Source organism: Eublepharis macularius, chromosome 2 (assembly GCF_028583425.1).
Source record: "Eublepharis macularius isolate TG4126 chromosome 2, MPM_Emac_v1.0, whole genome shotgun sequence".
NCBI classification, from domain to species: domain Eukaryota; kingdom Metazoa; phylum Chordata; class Lepidosauria; order Squamata; family Eublepharidae; genus Eublepharis; species Eublepharis macularius.
Genome location: NC_072791.1, coordinates 32,938,904 through 32,961,417, shown reverse-complemented (window position 1 = coordinate 32,961,417; position 22,514 = coordinate 32,938,904). Strand labels below are relative to the sequence as shown.

Sequence of the window (22,514 nt, the reverse complement as noted above, 5' to 3'; positions counted from 1 at the left end):
GATACCCCTGAGGAAGCGGCACTGTTAATGGAGCATCTTAATCAAACACCAGTACAAGTTTCTCAGATCAGAGTCTGGACCTGGCAGGATCCAATTCTGTCTCAAGTGACACAGTTCATTCTGCACAGCTGGCCCCTACAGAATCTAGGAGAAGCAATTCATCCCTATTAGAGCAGGAGGGCTGAATTAAGGGTGGACAATGGATGCATATTATGGGGTATTATGGTTGTGATCCCTCCCCAAGGAAGACAGCAAGTTCTACAAGAACTGCATGAAACCCATCCTTGGATCTCTTGCATGAAAGCTTTAGCCGACAGCTACATCTGGTGGCCACATTTAGATGAAGATTTAGAACAGGAGTGCAAACTATGTGTCCAATGTCAACAATACCAGCAGGCACCAGCTCTGGCACCTCTACATCCATGGGAGTGGCCTGGAAAACCTTGGTTTCAGATACATCTAGATTTTGCAGGACCTTTTCTCAAGAAGATGTTCTTGATTATTGTAGATGCCCATTCCAAGTGGATGGAACTTCACCCAATGAAGTCCACAACCTCAGCTCTAACATGTGACAAACTGCATCAGACCTTTGATTGTCATTGACTTCCAGTGGTACTGGTCAAATAGGTAAAAGTAAAGGTAGTCCCCTGTGCAAGCACCGAGTCCTTACTGACCCATGGGGGGATGTCACATCACAATGTTTTCTTGGCAATACCTTGAATTGAGCACGGTAACTGATAGGTAGCCAATGGAGTCACTGTAGGATGGGAGTGATGTTCATGCTCCTGCTCGCTCCTGCTAACAGTTGAGCCACAGCATTTTGCACCAATTGGAGCCTCCTCGTTAACTTAGATGGGAGACCAATGTATAGTGCATTACAAATAGTCAAGTTTTGATGTTAACATAGCATGGATCCAGGTGACTAGGTCGGCTGTGTTGAGGTAAGAAGCCATCTTCCAGGCTAGAGTGAGATTGTAGTAAGCATTTTTTGCAGCTGCATTAACTTGTTTTTCTAGTAGTAGTGCTAGATCAAGTATAACCCCTAGGATCTTAACCGAGTCTGCAAGGGTCAGACAAACTACAATGTCCTTCAAGAACTCTGCCTTCCCAACAAGCATTACTTCTGTCTTGTCTGGGTTCAATTTTAATTTGTTCTTTTCCAGCCATTTCACCACGGCTGTCAGGCAGCGATCTAAGATTTCTACTGCATCCTGTGGGGATCTGGATAGTGAGATATAGAATTAAGTGTCATCTGCATAATGATGGCATCCAACTCCATAGCTGCGAATGAGTTCTCCTAAAGGCTTTACATAGAAGTTGAATAACATGGGAGATAAGAGTGCACCCTGCAGAACCCCGTAAGATAGTTTCCATTCTGGAGATAGCTGATCTCAGACAGCAACCCTTTGAGTTCTTTCCGTGAAAAATGATTTAAACCAGTTCAGGGCACATCATTTGATGCCCACTTATGTTTCTAAATGCCTCAACAGGATATCATGGTCTACTGCATCAAAGGCTGCAGATAGATCCAGGAGGAGCAATAATGAGGCATGGTCTTTGTCAGTTTTCAGATGGAGATCATCCACTAATGCTACTATTAGTGCTGTCTCAGTCCCATGCCCTGGTCTGAATCCAGACTGGAAAAGGTCCAGAGCACTAGAGTTATTGAAGAAGATCTGGAGTTGGTCAGCTACTGCTCTCTCGATCACATTGCCCAGAAAGGGCAGATTAGAGAGTGAGTGATAATTGGCCACATCAGTTTCATCCTCCTAGGCAGCCAAGCTGTCTGCAAAGCCATTAGCTAGTACATCTGGGACCATTTATTCCCATGTCTTTAGAGGCTCTTGAAAGTCCACATTTACATTAAGATTATCTTCCCATCATTCACAGCTGTCTCTGCTAGTTACTTGCTTTCTCTGTTTAGTGTTCTAGTAGAATCATGCGATTCATCTGTTTGTTTAATGAGTATGAGGAAACATATAGGAGTGAGCAGGCAGTTGCAGGGGCTTTGTTGGGGTTTGAGTCTTCATGTGTGAACACTTAAGAGTTTGTGGCTGGTGAGATGGTGGCAGGAAGACAAATCTTGCCTGGGCCTATGAGTAAATGCGAGGGGGTATCTGATGCAAGCATCTTGTATAGTAGAGAGAGGACACTTAAGAAGGTGTTTGGTGGCCTTTGAGCAAGGTTGCATCACAGTTAAAATAAACCATGGTTTTGTGTTGTGGATGAACAGACCCTGCAAATAAAGGTGACCAATTTTTATGGATACTGCTGGAGGACTGATTGGATAAGCATAGCTTAACCTAGGGGTACCCCGCTTTTGGAGCCCGCGGACATCTTTGGAAATCTGACACAGGGTGGTGGGTGCAACCACAAAATGGCTGCCGCAGGAGGCAGAACCAACCACAAAAAGTCAGGGACTGAGATTATGCATAACTCTAATAGTAACTCTTCGACATTAGAGGCAAAAGCTCGGTTTAACAAGATGTTAAAAAATCTGTACAGCCAATCATATCCCCAGTGGTCAATCAGAAGCCTTGGTAGACAAAAGACCCCTGGCCCCACACACTTTCTAAAACACTTGGCAGGCACCAGGCAAGGTGTTGGTATGTGCCATGGCTCTCACAGACATCGTGTTGGGGACTCCTAACTTAAGACATCCAAAACATTACCGTGTGATCTGTACATTCTTAACTCACCTGAAGCACCAAGCTGAAGCTTAAATGCAGTAGTACCAGGATCAGGTTGCAGAATGGTTAAAGTATTTAATACACAAGGGCTGCTAATGCTAGTCTCAACAGGGAACCGATCCAGAACATCAACGATGATAGATGATATAAAATTTGGAGGATATTTGTTGTGCTCAAAAACCTGGTTGATTATACCAGATCCTCCCATCCTGAATGGAAAGGAAGCACAATGGAATTACGTCAACCTATAGTTTAAATAAAATTCAACTATAGCAGCATGTTAAGAACTTGTCCCATTTGGCTTTTCTCAACCTAGTAGTCATTCAGTGATCAATGAATAGGCAAGTGACCTTTGAACACATGAAGCTGCCTTATATTGAATTAGGTGATTGGTCCATAAAGGTCAGTGTTGTCTACTCAGATTGGCAGTGGCCCTCTGAAGTTTTGGGCAGAGGTCTTTCACATCACCTACAGCCTGGTCCTTGAACTGGAGATGCCAGAGATTGAACCTGGAACCTTCTGCATACCAGATACTCAACCACTAAGCCATGGCCCCTCCCTTTGAAGTAGACTTTTAATGGCTGAAGGAAGATGAGAAAGGATATGATTGATATCCAGATATATTGTCGAAGGCTTTCACGGCTGGAGAACGATGGTTGTTGTGGGTTTTCCGGGCTGTATTGCCGTGGTCTTGGCATTGTAGTTCCTGATGTTTCGCCAGCAGGATATGATTGATATCCAGATAGTATGACTCTTGGTAATTGCCATCTCCTAGCCATTTGACAACTCTCTGGAACATGGTTGCCTGTTTCCTGGATTGTAATTACGTTATCTGTTGTCATAGAAGTTTCAGTAGCCAAATTGGCTATTCTACTCTGCTTGGCTTGGCTTGTGGAGTACTTGGCTTGTGGAGTGGAGTCTGCTCAAAATCAACCCTCGAGCATTGGACTCAGACCCCTGATTAAGGACAAATAAAATGGGGAGGGAATGCTTCTGCCATGGAAGCAGAGAAAGGTTGAAGTAGAATCCTGTTTTCAGAAAAAGTACAGCTGTCAACCCCTGTGCTTTTCAGCCTTGGATTCAAAGCCAGTTTGGTGAAGTGGTTAAGAGCGTGGGACTCTAATCTGGAGAGCCAGGTTTGATTCCCCACTCCTCCACTTGAAGCCAGCTGGGTGACCTTGGGCTAGTCACAGCTCTCTGGAGCTCTCTCAGCCCCACCCACCTCACAGGGTGTTTGTTGTTGTGGGGATAATAATAACATACTTTGTAAACCGCTCTGATAGGGGATTAAATTGTCCTGAAGGGTGGTATATAAATCAAATGTTGTTGTTATTATAAATCGTATCAGAAGAGCCATTCCTAAATGAGAGTCTCCTATAGCACATATTCCTATATGAAGTTAATGCTTGCATTTTTAGAGTCTAAAGGTTATGTTTTAAACATTAATATAAAGGTATATGCTAAAAATGTAAGATGATGAACTCTAGAAGCAGACATAAAGGAAATATGGGATCCTCTAAAAATTTTTTAAAAATCTAAGCCACCATTTTTGCAAAACGAAAGGGGTTATATTGCACTTAAACACCCTCAATCTTCATGATCAGGAGAAGTGTTTGGTTCCTGTTTTGGGGTCTCATGGCTGACAAATATATAGTGACTTACCTATATGAAGATGTATGGTGTGAATGAGTTTATGACTTACCTATATGCAGATGTAATCTGCAAAAACTAGGCAGCCTCTTTATGTGTGCATGTGTATGCATGTGAGTGCTGTTGATTTTCATTTTAATTACTATGCTGTTTTTATTTGTTTTATTGTATTTTATGATGGAGCGTGAAGCCAAGGGAATTTATTTTACATAAATAAATAAATGTGTGATTTTAAAGTTGTGCTAGTACAAAACAAATACTCTCTGTAACTGTTGAACACATGAAACAATGGGATATTCCTTGATAAATGAGTTTAACAACATTTAGCTTTATTGGTATTTACCCATATTCTAATGCTTTTCCTATGTACAGATTATAGAATCTTGGTATTGTATCATTATCATATGGACCCAATGGAATATGACTAAAAAATATTATCTGCTCTTCAGTGACGTACTGTGGAGATAACGCGCCATCAAAAGACAAATCATCCTCCTGGAACAAAGTTTTAAAAAAGTCTAATTTCTCTATGTTCATAGATATAGAACTGGCAAATTTCTAAAAGGCAAATCACTATATCAGGGTCCATGTAAGGACAGAAGAGATTGCTCGTCTATAACTGGTGTTCACTGACTGGCCATCTGTGCAGCCACATTAATGAGAACTCAAGCTGATATGCAATATCGTTTAGAAACTCGGAGGGCTAAGCTGAAATAGGCTTTTGCTGCTTGACCCACACATCCAGGGTTATGGACTGTAATGCACATATCCCAAGCGGGCAGAGCAGAACCTTCACACTTAGCTCTCCCCCCTCCAAAAAACACAACGTGCCCTGCTGACTTTGTTGAGAGGAAGGGGTGTGTGTTATGTGACTGTACAGAAAACAAATAGAAGAACACCAACCTGCTCATTTTCTTTGTGGTCTCTGTGCACCACGCTGTCAGGTCTCTGCCCAGGTGCTGCTGCACTTGGTGCCCAATCACCTGTCGAGGGCTTCTAGCATATGGCCTTGCCCCACCTTGGCTGAGTCGCAGCTGCCCTGGGCGCCCTAGTGCCTGCTGAGGGCTCCTGGCAAGTGGTCTCGCTCCACCTTGGCTGGGGTGCAGCTGCATTGGGCGCCTTAGCATCTGACAAAGGCTTTTGGCAAGCTGCCATTAGGCTCATCACTGGTGTCTGGTTCATGGCCATAGGGGGGTATACATCACCCTCACACCCTCTTGTCCATTTCTCTGCCTTACCTGCCTCTTGCCTCTTCTCCAACTCCCTTCCATATGAAACATTCTCCTTTTCCTCCTCCTCTCTCTCTCTTTCTCATGCTCTCAACAACTCACTCTTCTTCTCTAACTGCTCCTCCATTCCCCACCCTGTCTTCCTCTTCTCTCTCCCTTTTATGGGGACCGCTGGGAGGGGCACCCTCCCTATCTTCCCAGTCCTGCCCTATCCTCGCGGAAGCCCCTTCCTTTGGGCTCAATGGGAAGTGGCCTCAGCCCCTGCACTCTCTCCTGGAGTTGGCTGCCCTCTCCTGCCCCATCCGTGCTCCTAGCATCCCATTGGAGGGTGGGGCTGGCCAGCTTCCACCTGCCCCATTGGACTTGCTACGGTTTGGGTGTCTCCATCCCTCCTAGGCTGTCAAGGTGGGCATGGCCCCATAGCCAGAGACGTCCGTTCCCACAGCACGGCCCAGCTGTGGGGCAGCCCCTTCCATGGCTGCCTGGGTCCTGGTGTTGCCCTCTTTCGCTGCCCCTCCAACGGTGGTGGCAGTTGCGACCTCACTCCATCCCTCCGCTCAGTGGGCCTCCCTGGCATCGGTGTGGGCAGCCAAGTTGCTGGCTCCCAGCTGTCTCCCATCCCCTTCTCCAGGTGAGTCCGGGGGCTGAGCCTCTGGCCCCAGACACATAATATCTGAAGAAGGTGGAGGGTTGAGACCACATGCTCATTCTTCATAACCAGGGATTAGCACCCCTTTGGAAAAGACTGCAGAGGTTGCAACAGACCACAGAGGGTGATCTCTAACCATCTCCAGGAGGGGCTTATGTGCCAGATTGTAGCTGAGTGAAAAAGAGACCACAAAAATAGTACCGTAGATATTAAAATAATTTTGCTAACATTCTTATGAACACAAGGCTCTATGTATTAAGAATTCTTCCGATGATTGGAATGATCCAAACTAAACTGATTTCAATGGGAGAGTTTTGGTCACAAGACTGTGGCACTTTCAAAGAAGATTAATTTATGACCTGTCATAGACAAGAGCATTCTTCACCTAGTTCTTCCTCAGAATAGCTCTGATGCAATAAGTTAATTAGGCTATATACCTAAGCACATTGAACTGTAAATGTCCCACTGAAATCAGTAGGAAGACAATGGGCTCGCTCCCTTCCCTCCATCCCCTCAGATATGGCTTGAATGTCAAAGACTTCCTGTTTTATAACTATTTGTACACACCATGAGAATTTTGTGAACATGGAAGTTTTTGATCTCCAAGTTCGCACAGGGCCCTCCCCATGACTGGGAGATAAAGAGATTTGTGCCCACTCTTATCTGCCTCCTGTTGGCCCTGATCCATCAAAGCATCTCTTTTGAAGAAAAAGTGGCAAATGGCACCTCCTCCATTGCACCCACAGGCTCCTTGCAAGAAATCATTAGATTTTAGCCCCCAAATCAGATACTTCTAGGTGTCATATCTCACATAGGAGTGCCCCAGAGCTGCTGCTCAGCTGTTGTCATGGTTCTTCAGAGGACTTTGTTGTCAGCTGGGGGCAACTAAGTATTAGTTTCCAAACATGAGCTCATATACTTCCAAGCCTTGTTCCAACAATAACGAACTATTGTTTGTTGTTATATCTGAACATCTGGGGTTTTTTTTTAGCTGTAATAAAACCATCATGGCTATATCTAGTCAGTATGTTAACAATATAAATAAGTCATTTAAAAAAAAAAGAATTAAGCCTATGGGCATATAGAGCTAAGAATGAGGATTAATGAAAGATTCAATCCAATCATAAGACTAGCCTCCTAGTTAGATGCACATGAAGAATAGTTGGTTATCCTCATCCAATAATAATTAAATTTTCATATACATTTAACATTAGTACATCAAATGTATAGTAAACCTGCAATAAAGTGTTCACATCCATTTTCTTCACTTCTAGGGCATCTTTAACTGTGTCATTCAAAGTAATACAAAATAAATCTCCCAAGTGGTCAAAATTCATATTAAAGACATCATGATCTATAGAACCTGTAAGCTTGGCATATCTGTGTACACCTACAGTGAAAGAACACAAGAAAATAGAAATAATACACATGTGCAAAATCACACATATAATGATATTGTAGGAGGGCTGTTTTCATTTGGAGTGTACAGGGACCAATATCTATTCTGACTGTGCTTTGATTAATTAATGTAATAAGGAAACAACTGTTGTGATTAGCTGAGCCTTTCACTCTAAAGATACATGTAACTTAAGCCAATAGTTGAGAGAGAGAGAGAGAGAAAGAGAGAGAGCTTCCAACATGTTCCAGTTTTTTTGAGTTTTCTCCATCCCAAAGCCATGTCTTCCTGATCTGCTTCGAAAACTCACCTTTCACATGCAACATCTGCATGCATTTTGTGGGTGTTTGTCACGAAAAAAGTCCCAAACCAGAAAACGCGTTCTTTATCTGCGCCTCATCACAAATGACATTGATGCATTCCCACCCAACTTTTTTTTTTTGAGTGCATGCGGGATTGCGCTATACCATTGTCCTGTCTTTCAGCTTCTGTAGAAACTGTGCATGTGTAGTACTTTGTTCTCCACCATTCATTTCCCACTCCAAGTTTTAAATGCAAAAGTGTTTAATAAATATTCAAACAGTAGAGTGATGTGATCGCACGATTCCATATTTAAATAAAAATCCAAAATGGCGTTCCGTTCTCAGTGTTGTTCCTAGACTGATAGTCTAATTGCTGAGTGATACAATGTAGCAAACACTGCAGTATGATTCCCTTTGTATTGAGAGATATCCTAATAGTGCAAGGACCATTTTAAAAAGTAAAAAAAAAAAGGGGGGGGGAATTATACGATTCTGCATGCGAGCCAGATGCATGTGTGATGTTTAAAGGAACGGTAATGGCAAGAGGAGGGGTTGGAGATTTGTGAGAGGTCTTTTCTGAAGCGCAAAAAAGCCTCCGCATGCATTGAAACAGTAGGATAATTGACCATTGATATCACCAATATTACCACCAATTGAAGCTTTTTGCGATAAAAAGCAGAGAAAAGACAATGACTTAATAACATACAGAGATATGATAAACTCTCAAGGGAAGATAAAATTATGGCAAGAAATCCAAGATGAAGGAATAAAAATACAATGGCTGATATACTTTCAGGCTATCTGTAGATTAAAAGAAGCTCTTAAAGTTCACAGAGGACAATTAAGAGAACTTACAGAAATCGAGAAAATCACACAGAAGAAAGAGCACATTTTGGGTCACATCTACAAACTTTTACTTCAATATGATACAGAAACAGAACAAGTTAAAATCTGCATGGTAAAATGGATGCAAAATTTTGGAGAAGAAAGAACATTTCAACAGTGGGAGAATCTTTGGACAAAGGGTATAAAGTTTACGGCAAGTCAAACACTAAGGGAAAACTGGTATAAGATGTTCTTCAGATGGTATATCACGCCAAAGAATATTGAGAAAATGGACAAGAAATATATAGGGTCATGTTGGAAATGTAAAGAAGTGGATGGCTCTTTTTATCACATGTGGTGGACATGTAAAAAAAGTAAAAAATTCTGGAAAGACATTCATGCGGAGATGCAAAAAATCTTAAAACTAGATTTTGCCTTAAAATCCCAGACTATGCTGCTGGGAATAATACCAGAAAATATCGATAAAACATTACATGAATTATTCAGATATTTGTTGGCGGCGGCAAGAATGACATTTGCGAGGAAATGGAAAGAAGAGGAATGCCCAAACAAGGAAATTTGGAAAGATAAGATGGCAGTATATGCAGTGATGGTGAAACTGATGAGTTATATAAATAGAAGACCAATAAGTGAATTTGAAGAGAAATGGGGGAATTGTTTTGCTTATAAAGAATAAAATAAATAAGAGGTTGCAGTTCTATAAAGTACCGATTTATTGTATATAGCTTATTAGTGCTTATAGTCTAACAAGGGGAGAAAGGTATGAATATATAATTAAATATTTTATTGCTAATTGCTAAAATAGTTTGAAGATCTGGAAGCACTGATATCGTTAGGGACAAGTAGAGAGGATGAGGATCGCTATATTAATCAGTTACATAAAGAGATAAGATGAAATAGTGCAGCAATTACAGAATGAGGTTTATATATTGATAAATACTGAATATAAAGCTATGATAAGATGGAAATGGTCAAATATTAGGGACGAGGTAGACTGCATAATGTATTTAATTTGTGAAGATAAAGGTGAAAATACTCAGTAGCTGGAATAGTATATGTATTCTTTATTTTAATATTGATTAACTTTGATTAAGATATGTTTTGCGTACTCTGTATTTTAATAACTTTTGTAGTGCAAAATCCTACCCCTCCTTTGACCTTGTAACTCCCCCTGTTTTTTCTGTACCCTTTTTATTTTGGAAATATTAAAAAATTTCAAACAAAAAAAAGAAACAGTAGGATAATTGCACGGAAAACCTGCATCAAAAATAAACATGGACCAAAACAGGTCTCACAAAAAACACTTAAAAACTGGGATCATCATGACCCACTCGCACATGGGGAATGATGGCGTGTGTAATGAGTGAGATAACCTGCAAGAGTTCTGTTGACAGGCCGTCCCATTAAGGACATATGAAAGCAGCCAGAGAGTATTCAAGAAGTCTCTGTGTGCAAAACACTCCTGTGTGCACTTTGTGATTGCAGTGCTGCAAATTTCCTGTTCTAGTAGCAGCTCTTTGTACTTGATGGAATGGCAGCTTTTCAGTAGGTACAGGGAGCCTGCAGTAGGAAGGTGTTTTCAGTAAAGGTCCTATGCTCACATGGAAAGCTGCATACAGATCTTCGGATCCTTGCCAACAATTCTAAACTATTAGAAATAGGCAAGAAGTCAAAAGATCTAGTTTCTTTCTTGAGCACAACTGCCTCTTCACAAAGGCTTCAGCAGCAGACCTAATAGGTATCTAAACATCAGTCCATCAAAGCAAGAAACTGAAGTCCAAATGGTTGCCTCAGAAGAATCCAATAATGGAGTGATAATGCTAAAGCAGCAGATGCAACTGCTCCCCTGATAGAACATGAAGCAGTATCTGTAGGAACCATGGACTGTGTTGAACTTTATTGGGACAGTGAAGGGAATATCCTGATCTACCAGTTTAACAGCAGTTTTTTTTTCTCACAGTTGATTACATAACACACAAAAAGTATCAGATCCAGTAAACTATTATTCACTTCAGGCATACCCTACGAGTCCTTCATATATCAAACATAATTTCTGTGAATATTTGAGAGCTGGGTAAAATTATGATAACACTAATTCCTGCACTCTGTGATGTATACTGATTTGGGGGTTGAGGGAAGGGGTAAGAAAGATCAGATCACTGAAAAAAACACACAGCTCTTTTCACATCAAGAGACCCTAAATTCTTCTTGCTAGCACAATTGCAGCTAACCATGAGAGCTTCCACAATAATAATGTCAAAACTATCTGGTCTATAGGTTCAAAAGGCTCATCGGTCAGTACTTTAGGTCTCTGTGAAGTTCCCAGGGAGGTTGCCTGTATACTGCCATAGGTGAGTTTCCATTGGGAAACTTCATTAGAAGTGGATTTGGACATGGTGTGATAGCACCAGTGCTATCATGAGACTGGCTGGTCAGGTTGGAGAGAGTTAGAAAGTGGAAGAGGGAAGGTGCATGAGTTGAAAAAAAGAGAAATGGAATGTGTGCACATGTATCCCTGTGCATTAAGTTGTCACAGCAGAAAAGAAGACAAAAAGGTCAAGACAGCAATGTTGAGGTCTCTGTTAATGGTGGCCCCTCTGCTGCCACACGTTGTGGACTCTCAGATACCACCTGTGGCACCACACAGTCAGTGAAATCCTACGCTTTGGATTTCACTGTGAGTCACAACCAAGGTGGTTTCTGTTCCCCACAGTGACATTTTAGTGTTTGTTATTCTCAATTATTTCTCTGTAGTCTCTAAGGTTATGTGCCTTATTTCATATTTCAGGGGCTTTGAATTCTTTTGAAGTTCTTACCTGCCTTGGCGTAGAACACACTCCCCTTATCAGTCACAAATATAATAGCTTGGTTGTGTACACACGTATCTGTTTTTATAACAGTCTCATATGTTAGTTTAATTAAAAGTTGAAATCCGTTGCCTCCATCTTCAGATAACCACACCTAACGGAAGGGGAAAGAATATAAAACATAATGATCTCTACATTTAAAATAGACAAGACTAAAAAAGTGTGTGTATTGTGGCAGCTAATAATTATTCGTGGAGAAGAACCCAACTACAGAGATTACCTTTAAATAATGATAGTAATATGGGGACGAAGATAATAGGCACTTCAGACTGGGGATGCTCAAACCCTCAATGATTGTGAACAGGCAGCTGATCACTTGATGGGATGTTTGGCTGCCTGCAAGTGCCCAACCCTGTCCACTGGGTTGCTTCTTGCATGTAGTGTGATATGGCACAACTTGGTTGATGCAGACATGCTCTTAACTATTCTTGGGTTGCAAAATCACATGTTTCTTCCTTGTCATCACTGCCTATTATCTCAGCAGCAAATTTCTGTTCCCTGGTGGGTGCTGGTCCTTCCTCCCTCTGATCCTTAGTTTGTCCTGGGTAGTGTTGCCACCACCCTAACTAAGCAGGCTTTCTGTCCGCCAGCCATTGGGGAAGTTGGTTAGCCTCTGAGTGTTTACAGAGTTCTGGTATGTGACCAGGTATAGGCATGTGGGTGAGGAATAACACAGCTTTTCTTAACCAAGAAAAGTCTTCATGGAACTACTAAAAGCTACAGGATATAAAGAGCGTACAAGTTAGGGAAAATAGATTTTGCACCAAAGGTTTGCAGTTACAGAAAATAAAATAAAAACAGTTGCTACTGCTTGTCACTTGAAGGATTACCAGAGTACCTTATTCATCTCCTGCTTGAGATGGGTGCCCAGTGTCTAAGTGGAGGGAAGCAAGCCTGACACCCATGACCTTCTGTCCCAACCATCCTAGAAACTCACTGGAGCTGCACAGTTAAGTGGCTGCAGGGTTTTTTTGTGCACTTTTCCCAAGGTGGGGAGGAGTTCCCATCCCAGCCATGACTAGGAAGCTCTCATGTCATGTGTCTCTCATAGGCTTCACCTCACAAGTTTTTAGGTTGGCATCAAAAGGCTAGAACAGCACACAATAAGTGCATCCCCAGTTGTCAGCATTCAAAGGAGAGGTGTCAAGCAGAGCTGTGACAGACTCAGCTTCAGATGCTGAGATTTCCAGTCAGTGAGCTATGATCGACATGTTTCCTCCCCCACTCCCACCCGTGGGGCTAGCCTGAAATGGCAGTTGGGGATGGAATGTTGGGGAATCTGGCAGTTGGAGTTGGAGAGTAAACAAGAGAGTGAAGGGAAGTTGGAGCCTGGCTTTGGACCAGAGAGGGTCAGCCAGAGAATCCTCTGTGTGAGGAAGAAATGTTTATGAAGCACTGTTAGTCCTCGGAATAAAGTGGGAAAAACCAGCACTACTCCTGCTTAGACTTGAGAGATCTGGGAATTATAGTGGGCCAAGGAAGTGGGTAGAAAGGAGTCTCCCCTTCAGTGCCAGGAACAGGGTTATAGCTCATAACTATAACGCCTGCCCAGTATCTAGCAAGGGTTTGTCTCAGTGGAGCACCCTTAAGTCTGGAGAGGAGGGAAAGTCGTGCTGTCTGTGCTTTAAAAGGGAAACATTTGTGAAGCAGAGTCAACCTCTGAAAGAAGCCAGCAACCTCGTGTTATTCCAAGTGTTTTGTGCCTCACACCAGTGAAGTTGCTGTATATAAACCTTTCTGTTTCTTCAGTTCAAACATGCCTTTTGACTTTAACCTACTGTAAATAAACCTTCTGTTACCTTTTGAACCTCCCCAAGCCTTGTGTGCCAGTTTCTGCTAAAGGGAAGCACAAATCCCTGATCTGTTCCCTACTAAGACTTGGCTGGGTAACCATTTTTAATATTTCTTAAGGGTGGGACAAGAAGGAAAGTTGAAGCTTAACATCAACCACGCTACCAGAGGCTTCCCGGTCCAGTATATAGCTTCATAGGCTTAAAGAGGAGAAGTTTTACCTCAGGGTAGGGGAAGGTCAGCCTAAGCCTGAGTTGGACATGGGTTTGTGGCAAGAGCAAATAGAATTTTAATTGCCCTTCTCTTCCTGACTCTCCAGCTTGATTACGAAAAGGTGAATCAGAGACCAGTTTGATACTAGAAGGCCCTAGGCCTGAATCATAACACCCTGTATTAAGCACAGTTACGCCTAATGTCAAAGTCAAGAAAAATGCTGAAGCTAATTAGGATTCCCATTTGAACCACCTTTAAACATGGGTTTAAAGTGCAGGTTAAATGGGGATCGCAGTTAATGTTGCTGTTCACCAGTAGAGCTCCTGCTGTCATCATTTCTACTGCTCCTCCATACAGCTGAGAATCTTAAAGTGGTACAGAGGAGGGGCTGAGAACCAAGCTACAAGTGACGCCTTACACAGGTTGGACACTTGTCAGCTTCCCTCAAGTTTTGATGGGAAATGTAGGCATCCTGGTTTTGCAGCTGTAATGGAGAGCCAAGCTGTACAACCAGGACGCCTACATTTCCCATCAGAACTTGAGGGTAGCTTGTAGCTTGGATCTGAGGCACTTCTTGGCTTGCTTGTATTTTGGAGCTGAAAGAAGTACGGTTTTATTTCAAAAGGAAATGTGTCTTTTAATATTTTAACAAGGGAAAAGAAGAGAAAAACTGACAGCTTGATGGGAACATAAACGTTGTTTTGTCATTAGCGATATGGTGGGGGTCAACCCACAGGCATTCTTAATGTTTGTATGATCACTATTCACATTACTCACATCCTGAAAGTAAAGTAAAGTGGTTGCAGGGGGTGGTGATAGCATTTTCAAACAATTCAGTAATACAGGGTTGTGCTTACAAGACAAATGACGCAAGCAGCAATGTTTTAAAATCTCACCTCGGTTAAATGATAATAATAAAGGTAAAAAGGTAAAGGTAGTCCCCTGTGCAAGCACCGAGTCATTACTGACCCATGGGGGGATGTCACATCATGATATTTTCTTGGCAGACTTTTTACGGGGTGGTTTGCCATTGCCTTCCCCATTCATCTACACTTTACCCCCAGGAAACTGGGTACTCATTTTACCGACCTCGAAAGGATGGAAGGCTGAGTCAACCTTGAGCCAGCTACCTGAACCCAGCTTCCACCGGGATCGAACTCAGGTCATGAGCAGAGCTTGGGCTGCAGTACTGCAGCTTACTACTCTGCGCCATGGGGCTCCAAATAATAATGATAATAATAACTGCGCTTATATACACCGCTCTTCTATACAGATTAGTGCCCCACCCAGAGTGGTGAACAAGTTAGTGTTATTATTATCCCCACAATACAGCTGGGGAGCTGGGGCTGAGAGGAGTGGCTTAGCCAAGGCCACCTACTGAGCTCATGGCAGTAGTGGGATTCAAACCACTGGAGTGCTGATTCACAGCCAAACCACTTAACCACTGTGCTACAGCAGCTCTCTGTGCTACAAGTTCCCAGTAAAGCAACATTGCTCTCACCCACCAGCTGTTTTCTCTTTTGGCTCTTTCCATTTATACAGAAAATGCACAAATGGCAACACAGGAAAAAATGAGGGAGAGGAGACACAAACCACAACACAGTCACAGGATATGAATGTCACAGGCTGTAGTTCAGGTATGCCCTGGGACACTTTTAAGTCTCCTTCTTTCAAAAACATGGAATTGTTTTTCAAAAGAATTTCAGGTAAGAATCTTGATAATTGAACTATTACACGATTCACCAGTGTTAACAGCTGTTCCATTGATATTCACCTGATTTCCATAAACATACAGAAAATGACTGTTGGGGTGGAAAAACATGCCAGATGCTTCAAACTGAGTATCTGGAAACCAAAAATTTGGAAATTTTCTTCTTCTATGCAGTTTGTGGCCTGTTAACTTCTTCACTGATACTAATGCCTTATTCTACAAAAGAAGGAAAAACACATAATTCTGTATGTTGATCGGTAGAAGGTTGTAAAAGAACAAATATACCAAACTGAATAAATAAATCTGCTCAAAACACTGTACAGCCAAAAGCATGTTATAATATATCTGGACACATTTTCTGCATTCCAAAGGCCATTAAAAATTGGTACCATCTAGTCATTAATAATGCAAGGAATTCAAGATTTGACATGAATTGTAACAACTTAACATTAGGGGAAAGGCGGACAAGGCAGCTGCAGAAGATAGTAGCAACAGTGGTAGCATAGTTGGTGTCAGTGGTAGAGAAAGCCCTCAAGTCAGAGTTGACTTATGGTGACCCCTGGCAGAGTTGTCATGGCAAGAGACTAAGAGAGGTGGCTTGCCATTCCCTGCCTCTGCAACCCTGGTCTTCACTGGAGCTCTCCCATCCAATTACTAAGGCCAACCCTGCTTAGATTCTGAGATCTGATGTGATCAGGATCACCTGGGCTATCCAGGTCAGGGCAATTGGTAGGGGAAAGATTCCCAAATTGCTTTGAATTTGCAGCCTATTGCAACCTGCTTGAAATATGTCACCTGGATGTTGTTGATTCCTCTCACCACTGCTGCCCTATTTTCAGCTTGCATTTTTGGAAGAAGTGATCTGGACTTCTGAAAGTATCATTTTAATATGGACAGGTCAAACAGTTCTGCTTGTGGTCTTACCTTGTCATTATGTCAGTAGAGGTTAGTTGTGGTGATCAAAAACAGACCACCACATATTTTGGAGTAAGTAATTTTGCGGACACATATCTATTACAATAAATTATGACCATTTTCAGTGAAGCAGGCACAAAATGAGTGGCATTTTCCACTTATTTCCTGAAACAGTGGCAAGAAGTTTACACTTCAGGAACTTGGTTTGGAGCCTAACCTGTTTCCTCCCGTCAGTCTTTCACTATGGTGGTGGTGCTCTGTCAGAGAAAACACTCCTCCAGAGCTTTGTGCTTTCTACTTATGTAAGGCAAATGTCATGCAATGAGCAAAAAGCTAGTAATGCTGGATGAATGTGGTCTGCAATGCAGGACAATGCTGCAGAAATGGAGGAAAGGTTAGAATTAGGAGTGGGCACCGAGAAAATTTTCATGTTTATTTTGGTACTAGGGATTCTGAAATAATTTTGTTCCATTACTGGTTTGTTCCAGCTGGGGCAGTGCTGGCTCAAATATGATCCATTAGTTTTTTCCATTTTCATGAGTTTTGGCCATTGTACACAAAGGACGGAGTTGGCCACAAATGCACAGATGCACACTAGCTGTTTTTACACGCAATGGCACTAAAATCACACAGAACACACTCCTCCCTCTCAATCATCAGCCCACTGAGAGCCAAGGTACAATTGACTTTTTTCACATGGAGAACACTTGATTGTTTTCACAAGTTTTCCTGGGAATTGAAGTCCGAGTGCCCTTCCCCTCTCTGTTAGAATCGCTGCCTGAAGAGCCAGAGAAAGCTGGCAGCAGCAGCAGCTTTTGCAAATCGTTCCTCCAGTCACAAGCCTGCTGGACAAGAGAGCTCTCAATGATCTTTGGGGGCGGGCAGCTGCTACTTTTTCCCTGGGCATCCTGCTCCCGGGGAGCTGCTCTGGAGAAAGCTGCTGTGTCAGTGAAGCTCCAACCGCAGCGACAGTGAAAGAATCTGCTGCTGCTCTAACATGCCCTTCCCCTGTTCCTGAGCTCCTGGAGAAAAACCGGAATGAGGGCATGTTAGAGCAGCAGCAGATTCTTCCGCTGTTGCTGCGGTTGGAGCTTCACCAACATGGTAGCTTTCTCCAGAGCAGCTCCCTGGGAGCAGGACGCCCAAGGAGAAAGTAGCAGCTGCCTACCCCCAAATGATTGTTGAGAGCCTTCTTGTCCAGCAGGCTTGTGACTGGAGGAACAATTTGCAAAAGCTGCTGCTGCCGCTGCCTTTCTCTAGCTCTTCAGGCAGCGATTCTAACAGAGAGGGGAAAGACACTCAGACTTCAATTCCCAGGAAAACTTGCGAAAACAATCAAGTGTTCTCCATGTGAAAAAAGTCACTTGTAGCTTGGCTCTTAGTTTGAGAACACGCAACAGGGTTCCATGTTTATGGAGCCCAAAAAATGTTTGAGGAAGGCGCGCATCAAGGTGAGTGTTGGGTGGCTGCGTGTGTGCACACACTGTTCTTTTCAAGAGGGGGAGTTGGGGAAATCAAAAACCGCATCATCCAAAAACCTATTGATCCAATGAGTTTCTCCTCAAACACATGACAACGCACACAACAATGGATCCCCCCAAGAGGTGAGTGTTGGCAGACACACACAACTTAACTGGCAAAATGGTGGTGGCATGGCAGGAAAGCACTCCATTGCTAACTGACACAGTGCAGCCAATTTTTTTTAAAAATGCCGCTTTAGTAACAAAGCCAATAAATTATTACCTTTGACTCCTGCCATGTGTCCCTGTGCCTTGTAGTTTTGTTCCCATGATGAAGGAACAAAACTACACATTAATCTGCTTTGCAGCAGCCCAGGGCTCCCTATTTAGATAAGCCTCTGGCCTGTCCTTGTACTGCATATAAAAGCACGCAGAAAGAGAGTGCTAGATCTTGGTTTTTCCTTCACAGGAAGGGAAATAGAGGGAGGGTACCCTCTTTTTTCTTTTCTTTTTTTGTTTTGTAAAAGTGGGAAACTACACAGGTTACTGGCTGCCAATTTTCTTTTCTGATTAAAACTGTTAACCCAGAGGTGAATGAAAACAAAGAAGACAAAATCACAGGAAGACAAGCAATGAAAGAGTCTCATTGGCGTGCCCCAAAATACAAAATCTGACCAGATCAGTCCTTCCACATAGACTATTGCTCTGGAAAGATGTGGGTGTGCATTTGTGTGCAAGTATGAAATGCACACGCCTGCTACCTCCACATCATTTAACGCTGCGTTAACAGTTTTAATCAGAAAAGCACCCAAAGCCAGAAGGTTTTCTGAGCAAGATGAAACTCCTCCTGGTGCTCCTCGATGCCCCATGATGCCAGTAGAGCAGGTGGCAATGCCTGCCTCCTGTCATCACCTGGCTGGGAGCAGGCAGGGAGCAGGAGGCAATGCCCACCCCCCACCTTTACCTAGCTGGGATCAGGAGTGGAGCAAGTGGCAACGCCCACTCCCCCTTTAACCTGCCATAATCAGGTGCAGAGCAAGAGGCAGTGTCCAACTCCTCTTCACCTGGTTGGGATCAGGTATGGAGCAGGTGGAAATACTGGCCTCCCTTCACCCCATCAGGATCAGACACAGAGAAGACAGCAATGCCTGCCCCTCTTCACCTGGATGGAATCATGGGCAGAGCAGGAGGCAATACCTGCCCCCCCTTCACACGACTGGGATCAGGCATGGAGCAGGTGGCAATTCCGCCCCCCCCTTCATCCAGCCTGGATCAGGAACAGAGCAGGTGGCAATGCCCACCCCCCTTCACCCAGACAGAATCAAGTGCAGAGCAGGAGACAATGCCCACCCACCCCTATTACCCGGCCAGGACCAGGTGTGGAGCAGGTGACAATGCCCATCCCCACTTCACATGGCCAGGATTAGGTATGGAGCAGGAGGCAATGCTCACCTGCCCACCCTCCCTTTTCTAGAGTCCGTTGTATTTTTTCCCACAACAGGCTTTGTTACTAGTTCATTCTAAATTGAATAACAAAATGACATATACACATACACACCAATGGAAATGGTATATTTTGCATACTGTACCTGCTGAGTTAACAAACCTACACCAGTATTCTGTTGATAATCAATAAGAAAAGAAACTGCCCGTCTAGAAATTAACTTCTCATTTTGTTTTTTACGGTCCAAGCAACTGTACCATTCCTTAAATGGATCATTACTATAGAAACAGGTAGATTCCTATGAAAACGATACCTCAAATTAGAAGCACAGGAAAATGAACAAGTATCCATAGATTTAGGAACATCACATGTTTGGTTTAAAATGATGCTCAGATATATAGGGGGAAAAAACACAACAAAGAAGCAATTAGGAACCAGAAATCATGCAGAGGGGGAAACTAGCTTCAGATTTTTCCTCCAGCAGAATATGCAACAAGCGTCCATTGAAAAGGAAAATTTCAGTGCACTAATCTGTGGACCAGTCTTCATCAAAACTAGTGAGACTACCCTCGATGAAAATTTTACTCCAGTCCCTTTTTGGTTTTTGAACCTCTGGAGTCTTTATCAAACATTTCAAAACATTTTCTGCAGCTATCAGGGATCAAATATTATTTGAACTAATGCAAAGATGGTCAGGAAATCGCATTCTGTGCCACATTTCAGCTGCTGTGATGAACTGAACAAACAACTCCCAATTATAATCAACTAGTTCTCATCAGGTTGTTTCATCTTTTCTCTTACCTGGCTTAATGTTTTATCTTTGGTGAACGAGATAGCAATATAATCCACTGAAAGAAAAAGAGAAATATGTGAAGATTCGCAAAGAGCTCATGGTCAGATGCTAATTTTCATCTTCAAAATACATAACTATATATGAGATAGAAGCAATCAGGAGACTTCTTGGCAGCTGGTAATTGTTATGTCGCTAACAGTGCAATCCTTAAGGGAAAAATCCTAGGATTAAGCCTCAGGGAATAGACCTGAATAGGATTCTGAGCAGAACAGCTTATGATCTCTTCATTACCTTACAGTCCTATGCAGAATTACTCCACTCTGTTCATTCATTTCAATGGGCTTTCAGTAATGTGATTCTACACATATTTGTGTTGTATAAATCTAGTGTTACAGATTTGGCCAGAGATATAGAGAAGCAGTTGCTGCTTGCTATGAAGATCGTGGAAGAGGCTTCTGCAGGCTGACCAGGTCTCTCAGCTAAACACTTAATATATCAAATGAAGAATTAAAGAACTCAGAATACTACAATCTTGCAGAGGAGCAAAAAACAAAGAAGTTACAAATGAATAAGACATTTCTGACCCAGCTTGTATAATATAATTTATGTCAATAGATATTATACGTATTAGGATCTCGGTGAAAGAAGCATGAGAGAATGGTAAGATTGTCCAGTTAAGGAGAGAAGTGAGACCATGGTTCAAAAATGGCACATATTGGTTGAGGGCCAATAGTCTTTTGTATGAAAAAATTGTAATAGCTATTTTTGAGAATCTTTGTTATGATTAAAAGTAACAAAATGTATTTATGAAGCGTTTAACACATTTTAGAAAATATATGAGTACAGATAACTTTGTATGGCATTTGAAATTGTAAGATAATTAATTAGGCAAGAATGTGAGCCCTATCAGCTGGAACAGGCCATTACTGTTAAAAGATGGTTCTGAAAACCTATACATCTGAACTGATTAGCTGCTCCTTCTTAGCAGGGTCTTCTTGCTTGTGACCTGCTTTTGGAGGGTGGGGGACATTTAATGGGCTTAAGGAATTGCTCTCCTTTAATTATCTATGTAGACTCAATGGATAGCATCATCATATTCTTTTAAGTTAGTCATTGATTAAAATTAACACTTCCTAGCACTTTCAAAGTTATTCTCAACACAATGTATCTCAAACTATCAAACCATAAAGCGCTAAAGAGTTGTAAAACATTTTATTCACAGATTGTCTCAGATCATAGAACAATGAGGCACTTAAAGAAAGCTTAACAATTCATAGTACGATGGCTGTTGTGGGTTTTCCGGGCTGTATTGCCGTGGTCTTGGCATTGTAGTTCCTGACGTTTCGCCAGCAGCTGTGGCTGGCATCTTCAGAGGTGTAGCACCAAAAGACTTTTGGTGCTACACCTCTGAAGATGCCAGCCACAGCTGCTGGCGAAACGTCAGGAACTACAATGCCAAGACCATGGCAATACAGCCCGGAAAACCCACAACAGCCATCGTTCTCCAGCCGTGAAAGCCTTCGACAATACAATTCATAGTACATTTCAAATGCATTAACATAGGACTACAAAGCACTGAAAGCTTGCAATTTATTTAACAATTCATTGTGTATTCTACAAGTCATTAACAGCAATAGTCTCAGTCCATAGAACCAAAGAGCACTGAAAAGCTGCAATGAGTCCTGAGCTTCCAAAGTAGCCTTTTTCTGCTTTACAAAACTTCAGTGCTTTATGGTTTGATAGACTGAAACACATGTGAATAACTTTGGAAGTATTAAGAAGTGTTAATTGACATATATACCTGTATAGAAGAGATTGCACTATTCCAATTACTTGTTTTATGTGGAATAATGAATATATCTGAATCAGGCCTGACAAACAGGGCTGGATCTAGGGTTGCCTGCGCTCGGGTGAACCCAAGCCTGGTGGTCCCCCACACATGCGCTCCCGGCACTGTGTGATGTCACTTTTGTGACATCATCACGCGCCCCCCCCCCCGGAAAGCATGCCACCCGTGCTGCTGCTGGAGGAAAGGGAGCATGTGGCAAGCTGGCTGCCCCAGCACACGGGCTGCGGAGCTGGCGGTAGCTGCGTGGGCAGCTGAGTGGAGGGCTGGAAGGCCGCCCGCTCCACAGACAGGGCGGTCAGCTTGCCACGTGTTCCCTTCCCTCCAGCAGTAGCGCAGGAGGCATGCTTCCGGGGGGCGCCCTGCACTGCTGCTAGCCGCCCCGTCAGCGGGGCAGGTGAACAGTGTGGGCAGCCTTCCAGCCCTCCACTCAGCCGCCCGCGCTACCGCCGCCAGTTCCACAGCACGCACGCTACCGGCTGGTAGCTGTGCTCGCCGCCCCTCTGTGGCAGCCCCAGGGGCAAAGTAACCCCCCTGCCCCCCTAGATCCAGCCCTGCTGACAAAAGTTACTGGAATATCGGAATAGACTTCTCAACAGTTATCAGACATGTCAGATAAATGGAACCTCTATGTTCTGAAACAATGTATCTTTTAATAATAGATGCTGGGCACAAATAATGGGAGAGAAGAGTTGCCTTTGTGCTATTATGT

At 42.9% G+C, this 22,514-nt stretch overlaps 1 protein-coding gene across 1 annotated transcript in view; it reads right to left on the bottom strand.

Moving 5' to 3' along the window:
* The window catches only part of CATSPERB (cation channel sperm associated auxiliary subunit beta), a 56,457-nt gene that overhangs the window by 18,172 nt on the left and 15,771 nt on the right, over positions 1-22,514 (bottom strand). The window contains exons 8-14 of the mRNA XM_054972625.1: positions 19,965-20,011; positions 19,309-19,461; positions 15,408-15,560; positions 11,579-11,723; positions 7,421-7,608; positions 4,684-4,835; positions 2,700-2,899 (exon numbers count right to left, since the gene is read on the bottom strand). Coding sequence (XP_054828600.1) covers positions 2,700-2,899; positions 4,684-4,835; positions 7,421-7,608; positions 11,579-11,723; positions 15,408-15,560; positions 19,309-19,461; positions 19,965-20,011 — 1,038 coding nt within the window. The remainder of the gene's footprint in view (positions 1-2,699; positions 2,900-4,683; positions 4,836-7,420; positions 7,609-11,578; positions 11,724-15,407; positions 15,561-19,308; positions 19,462-19,964; positions 20,012-22,514) is intronic.